General features: G+C 54.1%; 2 protein-coding genes across 2 annotated transcripts; one reads left to right on the forward strand and one right to left on the reverse strand.

Moving 5' to 3' along the window:
* Window positions 1–427: 427 nt before the first annotated feature.
* LOC116184312 (fibrinogen-like protein 1-like protein) lies at window positions 428–2,886 on the forward strand. Its single transcript, XM_085557580.1, has 3 exons — window positions 428–663; window positions 1,131–1,244; window positions 1,769–2,886. The coding sequence occupies exons 1-3, from the start codon at window positions 660–662 to the stop codon at window positions 2,395–2,397; spliced, it is 747 nt and encodes a 248-aa protein (XP_085413706.1). The 5' UTR covers window positions 428–659; the 3' UTR covers window positions 2,398–2,886.
* Window positions 2,887–4,727: 1,841 nt separating this feature from the next.
* LOC110476630 (fibrinogen-like protein 1-like protein) lies at window positions 4,728–10,319 on the reverse strand. Its single transcript, XM_077787639.2, has 3 exons — window positions 7,052–10,319; window positions 6,485–6,604; window positions 4,728–5,492 (listed from the first exon to the last, which is right to left on the reverse strand). Exons 1-3 carry the CDS (start codon window positions 7,224–7,226, stop codon window positions 4,852–4,854), a joined length of 936 nt encoding a protein of 311 aa, XP_077643765.2. The 5' UTR covers window positions 7,227–10,319; the 3' UTR covers window positions 4,728–4,851.
* Between the last annotated feature and the right edge of the window lie 231 nt (window positions 10,320–10,550).

Below are 10,550 nucleotides of genomic sequence, written 5' to 3' on the forward strand. Positions count from 1 at the left end.
CCTCAGGCCCTTCAGCTGCTTCCTGGCAGATCAGGACTGTGTCTCACTGGGGAGTCATGACTTCTCCTGCTTGCCCCAGGTACAGACCCCTCCAGCACAACCCTCTGCCTGTGTCACGCACCCCAGAATGCACCAGCTGCTTCAAACACTGCCCCACAGCCATTCCCTTCTCTGAAAGTCCTGGGGCTGCTCTGCTGCCCCACCCAAAGCCAGGCTGGGCTGGACTGGAGCAGATTAAACAAGGGCCCCTTGACCTGGCAGCACCAGCTGCAGTGGTGGGAGGCAGGCACAGACCTGTGTTTGCTCTCCACCTGGCTGGTGGCTGTGGCATTCAAGTGTTTGCTGAGCAATACTCTTCAAAGTTTGCAAATATGCTGTTCCCCAGGAAAATTCCATCCAAGTCACTAAGCACTCACAGAAGAGACCATTCCAAGGATTCTTGCTGGCACGGGAATTCTTTTCTTTGCAGTCCAGAACCACAGGCACCTCCACCTCAGCTGGTGTTTTCTGCAGGCACAAAGGGAACCAACCTGATCTGTTCCAGCAGAAAAGGGAGGTAGGACCCACTTAGCCCGCCCAGCACAGAGGGCACTACAAATCCCTCTGTGTGACGGGTACTGCAGAGCTCTGCGCTCCAGAGGGCATTTCCACAGGGAGCAATGGGTGAGTACAGGGCTGGGAAGTGGGTGCTCCTTGCCAGCAACGGGGAGAGCAAAGGTGGGGCAGTTCAGCCAGGCTCCATGCTCTGATTCTTGCACACTGACGGGAGCAGTGGCACCGGTGCCCTTTAGGGGCACTTGCCACCTCTGAGCACCAGCTGCTCCTGCCCAGTCTTCTGGCCCACCCAGCCAGGCTCCTGCTCCAGGGACCAGGAGTGAAACTTGGCTCAGGCAGTTGTTGGCTGCTTTGCTCTGCCCAAAACTACCCCGTGTTTGACGTGCCCACCGCAGATCAAGGGGAAAAGGGCAGGCTGTCGACCCCTTTGGCAGCTTTGCAGTTTGCAGGAAGCAGCCTGATGCTGCCCAGCACACTCAGTGCCCTCCTGCAGCTCACAGGCTCCCAGTAACTGCTTCTGGTGCCATGGGAGAGACGGTCACATTTCTTCTTTTCTTCTTGTCCCTTTCTACCAGCTCAGTGTCTTCTGCTTCTTGCTTCCCTGCTCATCTTGGCTGTGCACACACAGAGCCTAAACACCTTCAAGAAATCTCCTTCCAACACTTCATCAAGTGTTCTGAAGAGAACCAGTAAGTAGCATCCTGTGGGCATCTGGTATTGTGTGCACATGTTCAGCCAGCTCTGGGTAGGGCAGGTCCGTGTGCTGTCCCTCGCCCTGGCCGTGCTCCAGGATGGAGGATGTCTGTGTGTGTGTGTGTGTGTGTGTGTGTGTGTGTGTGTGTGTGTGTGCACTGTGCAGGCTGGGAAGGGTGGCTCTGTGCATGAAGGGATCATTTTTCCCCATTCCCTTAGTCACAGGCAGGGGCTAGTTCTGTAGTAGCACAGCCCCTTTTTCAGGAGCTGTATTCAGTCTCTTGGACTGATACCAGCATAGCTCAGTCAGTCTGGGGCCTTTCAGTGGGGCTGACTCCTGTTGGTTTTCCCTACAGAAAAGGAACAGAGGTTTGAGGCCAATCCCCTCTCACCTCCAGACCTCTCTGGGCTGGGAGAGCTGGTTATCCCCCATGTGCCCTGGCCAGATGAATCTCCCTCGTGCCCAAGGTCTTGTCCTGATGCCCAGGCTTTTGCTCTATCCCCCTGTGTCCTGCCCCAGCTTGGCCCAGGGACTGCAGCGAGGTTCCAGCTGGCAGCCCCAGCGGTGTGTACATCATCCAGCCCATGGGCCTGCACCCCATCATGGTGTCATGCGAGATGAGCGGGGCAGGCAGCAGCTGGACCATCATCCAGAGGAACCGGCGGGACACGGACATCACCTGGGCCGAGTCCTGGAGCACCTACAAGCACGGCTTCGGGAACGTGCACACTGAGTTCTGGCTGGGCACCGAGTACATCCACCAGATCACCAGGCAGAAGATCTACCAGGTCAGGTTTGTCATCTGGGATGCTGCAAACAACATGAGGTTCGCAGACTACAACCTGTTCAGCCTGGATGATGAGTCCCAGGGCTACCGGCTGAGGCTGGGAGCACACTCAGGGACAGCAGAGGATGCCATGGATTCAGACAATCCCAGGAAAGTGCACAACAACATGAAGTTCTCCACAAAGGATCGGGATCAGGATACGTACAGAGGGAACTGTGCCTCACGCTATGGGGGTGGCTGGTGGTACTCAGCCTGTTACTCGGTGCAGCTGAACGTCAAGGGGGGTCTGACATGGGGCAAGCTGTGCAAGGGGAACTGCAGAGCCTCGGCCATCCTCATCAAACCAACTCCATACCCCTAAAACTCCTTCCCCCTCCTGTCCCCTTGTGGCACGTGGCCAGGCCAGTGCCCTGCTGGGGCCTGTTTGATGATGAGGCCTTGGGGGTGAATAGGGTTGTTCCTCTCTATCAAGAACTGCTTTGTTTTCCCTGTCCTGAAAAGTAGCAAAGCTCCTGGCTCTGTCTCTGGCCATACACCTGTGGTGGGTTTTGGGGGGGATATTATTAAAATATTATTTGGGGGGGGGGAATATTATTAGAATATTATTATTAGAATTATTAGAATCTCTATAAACACTGCAGTATCCAAGCATGTTCCTTCAGAGAGAACTCTGTGCTCAGAAGCCTAAAACCCTCCTGATCAGCATGGTCTTACTCTCTTTTTGCTTTGTGGGTAGAGATGTTTTCAGCAGAAGAACATCCACCATCACCAGCTAACCTGACCTAAGCTATATTGACCCCAGGGCAGGCCATGTCCACAACACATCCTGCAGAATAAAATCACTTTCAGACCTGCAGTGTCCTTCATTTATTTGGGAACTCCTTGCAACTGATACTTGTTTCCTGCCAGAAGCACACCTGAGGCTTCTGTAAGAAAAAGTTTTCAAAGGAAAATTTTTTCATACAACTCAAGTGAGGAATTAGAGACAAAACTTTCACTTAAAGAAGAGGGTTGCATTCCAAGGTGGGGATCTTCCAAAAAGGGAATGCAGCATGACACAGCCAACAGCAAGCAGAGGGTGCAAAGGAAGCATCAGGTCACTTGAACCCTGCCAGCCATGGAAAGACAGGCCAATGTCATCCTGCCTCATTAACCTTGTGGATGCTGGGAGGGACCTGGGAGACTGGAAAGGAACACAGGACTGCAGGGCCACGCAGCACCATGTGGCTGGTCTGTCTGGGATGGTGTGAGAGTTGACACAGCCTGACATGGCAGGGATCCCAGAATTTAAAGATTCTGGATGAGCTTGGGTCTGTATGCTCTGGTGTGGTGATAACCTTGTGCACTAGACAGCTCAGCAGTGGACACGGTACCCGTGGTGTGCTCTCTGATGCTGAGCAGAGGGAGGATGTTTGACTGTTGCACGGTTGTCTAGCAGTGCTGAACAGAGCAAATGTCTCACTGGCTGCACTCATAGATTCACAGAATATTCTGAACTGAAAGGGACCCACAAGGGACCCATCAAGTGCAACTATTTTTGGAATAGACCCAGGAATGCAGCTCAGCATCACTCAGGGCTGGCTGCTGGGTGGAATGCTGTTTACCAGGAGCCCCAAGCCTTTGTCCAGCCTCTCACCTGCTGTCAGGCTGTGCATCCAGGCTGGAGCACCAATGCCTTTTTAAGTCAGCAGATGTCTCTTAGTCCAGAATTGCTACTCTCAGGCCAGCTCCAGCTGGGAAGCCTTTCTCAGCCAGCAGCAGCCTCATATCTCCATCTCCCCATGAAACAGTGCTGCCCACCTGCAGGTGCCTCCAAGGCTGCCAAAGAATGCTCCTTGAGGACTCGACACTCCTCAGGAACAATGCACTGCCATAGCTCTGCAGGGTGCCCTGGGCCCTTGGTCACAGAGCTTGGCTCCAGAGTCCCATGTTGTTCAGCATTCCAAGCCACAAACCTTCCTTGAGCTCAGCTGTCCTTCCACAGAGGGAGGAGAGGAGCTGTGGCTTCTTTCAGGCCCCAGGTTCAAACTTCCCTGCATCACAAGGGAACTTCACAGACACATTCCCTGTCTGCAGCAGGGAGTGATGGGACTGACTGACCCATGTCACTCACACCCTCAGGGAGTCCACTGCCCTCTCCACACTCCAGGCTGTGGTGGTTTCTTCTCTCTCCCAGCACAGAGCAACCACCCAGCCATGAACAGGGGCAAACTGTGAGTGAGGGCTGTGCATGCTCAGGGCTTTGCTGGCCCTGTCGACTAATTGTAGCCTTACAGTCCAGTGTGCAGTGGCTGGAACAAGCCATTGAAAGGAATATTGCCTAACACACTGACCTTCCCCCAAGTCTGCCACCCTGAAGAGTGGACAGAGTGATCCCCCCACACCTGTGTGCAGGTAGACATGAGGCAGCACGGTCTGGCTCCAGGGTTTATTGCAGCTTATTCCTCCCACCATGGATAGCAGAGCTGTGGGGTGTGCAGGGCTCAGGGAAGGAGCAGGGCCTGGGCAAAGCAGGGTTCACCAACTGCAGGGGAAGGGAACTGGCACCATGTCCCCCTCCCCAGGATGGGAGCGGGTGCACCCACCCCAAACCAGTGCCTGTGCCCCAGTGCCAGCCAGCATCATGGCACTGGACAAAGCTGCCCGTGTGCCCGGCGCTCCGGGCAATGCCTCCTGAGCCCCAGAGCTGCTGTGTTTCTGCTGGTGAGGGAACAGGAGCTGTGGGCAGATCAGGATGTGCACTGGGACTGGCACGGGAATGGGGCACTGAGCTGGGGATGGTGGCACCCCCACACTCCCAGGGGGCTGGGCATGGTCAACACACATCTGTGGGTTTGACCAGGATGAGGGAGGATGCGCAGTCACCGTTATCACAGAATCCTGGCCAAACAATGTAGTTTTTGGCATTGAGCAGGACGTTCTGGCACCTGTTGTACCACCACCCCCCGTAGCTCTTGGCGCAGTTCCCGCTGTACTGGTCCTGGTCCTTGTCGACTGTGCTGAACTTCATGTTGTCGTGAATGCCGCCCTTCTTGGGGTGGTAGAGGGTCAGGTAGTCATCCCCATCCCCAGAGTGCCGGCCCAGCCTCAGCGGGTAGCCGCTGGCCTCGCTCTCCACCCTGAAGATGTCGTACTCGGCGTAGTGGGTGACGTTGGCCTTGTCCCGCACCACGAAGCGCACCTTGTAGGTGCCCTGCTGCGTCAGCAGGTGCAGGTACTCGGTGCCCAGCCAGTAATCGCTGTGCACGTTCCCGAAGCCGTACTTGTAGGTGGTCCAGGATTGCTTCCAGGTGAGCTCGGTGTCGTGCGAGTTCCTCTGCACCACCGTCCAGCCCTTGCCCTCGGTGTCCATGTCGCACCAGACCACGCGCGGGGGCGACCGGGCCGGCTGGATGACGTACACGCCGCTGGGGCTGCCCCTGCGCAGGCGGCTGCAGTCCGGGGGGAAGCCTGAGGCTGCAGCAGCAAACACGGGGTGGGGGGAGAGAGAAGGTCCGTGAGGCTATCAGGACAACAAGGAGCTTCGGGACAAAGAGGAGTGGTTCTAGTCTGCAGCTTTTCCACTGGCTTGTCCTCAGGGAACCTGAAGGTGTCCGAGCCAGTGACCTCTGTAAAAGCTCTGGAACCTAATTCTCATCATTTGCTGTTTGATTTGGAGCCTTCTAATGCATCTTGCCAAGGAAAGAAGGGTGAAAAAATCTCGAGGATTGTCAATTATGTCCTCAAAGCATGTTTGGCCCATATACCCTTGATATACTGAGCTGCAGCTCTTGCAGGGACCAGAAGTATCTAAAATGCTCCACTGGATGAGGATATGTAATGAAAATATATGTTTTCCCTGGGGCTCATGACATTGGATAAGAAGGCTTAGTTCTGCTTTGGTCTTATAGGGGTCTCTTCTCCCAGCTTGTTATAATTTATCTAGCCAAACTTATTTACCCAATTACTAGCCAAACTAATTTGCCATCTAATTTGTTTTCCTTGGTTTGTGTTTGATGGGAGACAATCTGCTGTGGGTAGTTCCAATTCAACCCACGAAACTCTGGGGTCTTGTAGGTACTGTAATCCTCCCTTAAAGGGAGGAAGGGAATGTTCTTAATCCAACAAGAGCTAAACAAAAAGCCAAATAGCTAAGAGGATCTCTCCTGGAACTGAGCCTCACAAGCATGGCACAGCAATCCTTCCAAGCTGTGGTGTTTTGGCACAGCAATCCTTCCAAGCTGTGGTGTTTTGGCAGAAACCTGTTGGTTTCAGTACAGGCCCACCCAGGGGGTGAAGGTGGCTTGGCAGGAGCCAGGCTGTAGAATCCTTGGGCCAGGGGTGGTGTGTGTGAGGAGTTCCTGTGCTGTGCATCCCTTTGGGTGTTTGCTGACCTCCCCTGGCACAGAGCAGCCCTGAGTGTCCTGCTCTGCCTCTGGGGCCCCTCGGTGCCCCCACCTGCTACTCACCACTCCGGGGGCTGGCAGTGGGCATGGCTGGGCCAGCGCTGGCACAGAGGAGAAGCATTGCCACCACGGTGGGCAGGAGGACAAGGTCCCGGTGCAGCCAGGGTGTCCCAGCCTGGAGCCCTGGAGAGGAAAATGCCCATCACCATGGAAATGTCCTGGCCCACACAGAGCTAGAAACCCAAACCCTGTGTGCTGACCAACAGCACCCCCCTACACCCTGCACTCACTCAGCTCCTGGGGAGATGCCACCATGCCTAGGGCAGGATCCCTGAGAAACCACACATGCCACATGCATTGGGAAAGGAGCAAGGTGAAGCTTAGGTCTGCACATTAACCTCCCTCAACAGGATGTTGGAACACATGGCACTGGTAGCCTGGGGCAGGCACAGGCTGGCACCAAGCGTGTGTGTGGTTTGGTGCTTTGCTCTGGCAGCCCTCCTGCTCCCAGGGAAACTCACAGCTGCTGTTCTGCCCATCATTCTCTGTGCCTTTGCATACTCACCCCGTGAGGTCGCATTTGAGCCCAGCACCACACTGGAGTGGGGTGCACCTGAGCAGGAAACTCACCCATCACGACAGCACCGCTGCGCAGAGCAGGAACCCAGTGGTGCAGCCTCCCATGCCCAGCTGTCCACACTGGCTTTATAGGCACTGCACACACCCACGTGTGTTCACACTCGTTCTTTGTAGAGGCACAAGGAGGCACTTGCAGATTGTGACTCGGGAAGTTTCCACATCCCATGACGGCACAGCTGAGGGGAGGGACACATGTGCTTCCAGCCAGAGAGGTACAGAATAGCCCCCTCCATGCTGAGGAATTTCAGTCATTGACTGTCCCTGCATAAACACTACATGTGAATTGCACACTTGGAGCAAAATCCGGAGAACCAGGATCAAAGAGAAGTGGAGAGACTCAGCTTCTTAAGGATATAGGGAAACTAGCAAAGGAGGAGAGGTCGGTGTGACCAGTCCCAAGCATGACCTTGGAAAGTTGAGGACAGGTCCTCAAGAGAGGTGCCTGCTCACTAACTCTCCACTGGCAGGTTTTAGGATCAGTCATGGGGCTGGAGCCAGTGTCCTGCAGCCAGAGCTGCAGTGTCCCCTGGCACCCCCGAGCCAGGGCTCCAGTTAACAAACAGGGCTCTGTGGGTCCCTTTGCACTCTTCTTCCCTGTCTTTAGCCTGATGAGTCTCTACAGATCCACCTTCAGCCCCAGAAATGTTGACAAAGAGTTTCTCCATCTTCTGGATCAAAATGCTCTCTGGACAAATGCTTTGGGAGGGCTGTTCTTCCTGCCAGAGGGTCCAGGAAGCTCTATAACCTTTTCAAATCAGATTTAAGAATATAAAGATGTGGTCCTTCTACCTTCTTCTCTGTTGGTTTCTGATCAGACTTTTTTTTCATAGCACAGCTTGACACCTGCTCTTCACAGCAATCCAGGGTCAAGCTGAGGTTCCCACCAAACTTTCCATGCTGTGGGAATCAATCAGTGCCACTTGCAGGCCTCGATGGACAGTGGCATCCAGACCTCTCCGAGATAATGGATCCAGGAAAGGGATTCCTGGATTGACAGGACAAGAGAAAATAGCCTCAAGTTGCACCAGAGGAGTATTAGATTAGATATTTGGAAAAAATTCTTAATGGAAAAGGTTGTCAAGGGAACAGGCTGCCCAGGGCATTGGTAGGGTCACCATCCCTGGAAACATTCAAAAAACATGTGGATGAGACTCTTGAGGATGTGGTTTTTTGGTGAACACAGTGATTCTGGGTTGACAGATGGACTTACTGATCACAGAGTTCTTTTCCAGCCTTAATGAATCCATGATTCCATGGTCATGTTCCACCTGAACCCTTCAATGTCACTCTGCTAGCTTGGTGAAAGGCTGGGAGCCAAGGAGGAGAGGAGGAGCTGAGCTGGGCTGAGCTGAGCTGAGCTGAGCTGAGCTGAGCTGAGCTGAGCTGAGGAGGGGATGTCTGTCCTGCCAAGGTCCAAGCATGGTGGAAAGGGCTGAGTGTGAGCTCCACATGAGGCAAACACGGCTGGATCCCGGATCCTTAATGAAGGGACACAGGGCAGCGGGCAGGGCTGGAAATTCACTATGGCAGAGATGTGAGCAGTCCATCCAGGAAATAAACCATCCACAGAGTAGGTCTGAGATCCAACCAGAAAACGTGGACAGAGAGGACTGGAGTCCCCCACTGTGCTCCCAGTGTGGCTCAGATGAGGACTGGAGCTCTAGGGCTGAGTTTAAACTGACCTCACGGGCCCAAGGGAAGGTCCTGGGTAGGACAGACCACCAGCCACGAGGGCCACGACAGCTGTTGACCCTGAAAGGGCAAATCCCCCCAGCTGGGCTGGCTTTGTGGGGCCCAGAACTAAGATGTGAGGGCTGGGGAGGGTCGTCTGCAGAGAACTGAAGATACAGGGTATCCAAGATCAGGAGGATCTCTGGATGCCTCTGGTTTGGCCTCAGCACCAGAACAGTGAAACTTGAAATGGCCATTCAGGGTCACATCTGGGTCAGTTGTGAATGTCAGGGAATGGTGGTCTCATAACTTCTCTTCCTTGTTTTTTTTTCGTCTTTGAACACACTCATGCTGATTTTTTTTACATCTAATTTCCCTTCCTTCTCCTCGTGTCTGTTGGCTCTCATGATTCCCTCTGCACCTCCACAGAATCACAGGGTGATGGAACAATTTAGGTTGGGAGTGACTTCTGGAGGCCATCTGGTGCAAGTCATGCTCAAGCAAATCCTTGTCCAGCCAAGTCTTGAACACCTGTAAGAAAAGCCTCTGAACACCTCCCACAGCCTCTCTCTGGGCACCCATCCCAGTATTTGATCAAACTCATGTTAAAGCAAAGCCCTATTTCTAACCTGAATTTCCAACTTAGATCCATTGCTTCTCATCCCACCATCATGGACCTCCTTGAAAAATCTGGCTCCATGTTCTTGGTGTCCTCCCATAAGATGGTTGCTGGCAGCAATGGGATCCCTTCTGTGCCTGCCTTTCTCCAGGTGGAGCAAACCCAATTCTCCTGATGTGTCCTGAGCTCCAGGGCTCCAACCAGCCTGGTGGCCTCCAGTGGCCTCCAGACTTGCTCCATTCTGTGTCTTGCAATGAGGGGTCCAAAGCAGGACACAGGGCTCTGAGGAGCCTCATTCCACCTGCTCCTCACCCTTCCACAGGGTAGCTCTAGGCAGCCACAAGATCCCATCTCAGCCTTCTCTTGTCCAGGCTGGACAAACCCATCTTTCTCAGCGTCTCCACATATGCCGTGCACTCCTGCCCCAGCTGTCCTGGTGCTCTTAGCTGGATCCTTCTGGAGCTGAAGCTGCTGCCCTGCACAGAGAACCCCCACACAGCCCTGCAGCTGCTGTCTCACCTGTGGGGGTGAATTATCCCTTCCCTCACCCTCCTGGCTGCATTTTTCCAGATGCAGCCTGGAATGCAGCAGCAAACAGAACTGTGGCTGTTCCAGAGCCACACATTGATCAAGGCCAGGTTGGGCAGGGCTTGGAGCAACATGGTCTGGTGGAAGGTGTCCATGGCAGGGGGATGGAACAAGGTGGTCTTTGAAGAAAGATCCAACACAAGCCTTTCCAGGAGTCTGTGTTTCTATGAAATACACTGAACAGGAGCTGGGGCCCAGGATAGAGCCGGGTGTTTGGGGAAATCTTCTCTGTGACTTTTCCCCTGCTTTGCTCATCCTGATCTTCACATGGGCTGCAGCCTCCTCTAAAAGCTGGCTGGAAGCTGCTGGAGAAGCCCTGCTGAGGGTCACTGCCTGTCCTTGCACAGGCACAGGAGTGTCCATGGCGAGGTGACCACACTGAAGGACACAGTCTGGGACAGAAAGCCCTGCCTGTCCAGCCCAGGGTGGCTGCTGGGCTACAGGAGCCCTCCTAACTCAGAACACTGCAGGCATCCATCCCAGGGAAGAGGAGGTCTGGCATTTTCTGTAGACATCCATGGTGTAAGTGCTCCTAGAGCAGAGAGGGGCTTGAAGTGAGAGCATTTTACATCAGTGGCACTTCATGATGCCCAAAATTCCCTTGTGATTGCT

Source organism: Lonchura striata, chromosome 19 (assembly GCF_050655825.1).
Source record: "Lonchura striata isolate lonStrDom1 chromosome 19, ASM5065582v1, whole genome shotgun sequence".
Lineage (NCBI taxonomy): Eukaryota > Metazoa > Chordata > Aves > Passeriformes > Estrildidae > Lonchura > Lonchura striata.

Bases quoted from the DNA above. Each gene is read 5' to 3' on its own strand.
- LOC116184312 (XM_085557580.1), top strand. The intron at 1,245-1,768 runs GTAAGTAGCATC...GTCCTGCCCCAG, and splicing joins AAGTGTTCTGAAGAGAACCA to CTTGGCCCAGGGACTGCAGC.
- LOC110476630 (XM_077787639.2), bottom strand. From the start codon at position 7,226: ATGGGATGTGGAAACTTCCCGAGTCACAATCTGCAAGTGCCTCCTTGT. The intron at 6,605-7,051 runs GTGAGTTTCCTG...TTTCCTCTCCAG, and splicing joins CAGCGGTGCTGTCGTGATGG to GGCTCCAGGCTGGGACACCC. The intron at 5,493-6,484 runs GTGAGTAGCAGG...TTGCTGCTGCAG, and splicing joins CACTGCCAGCCCCCGGAGTG to CCTCAGGCTTCCCCCCGGAC.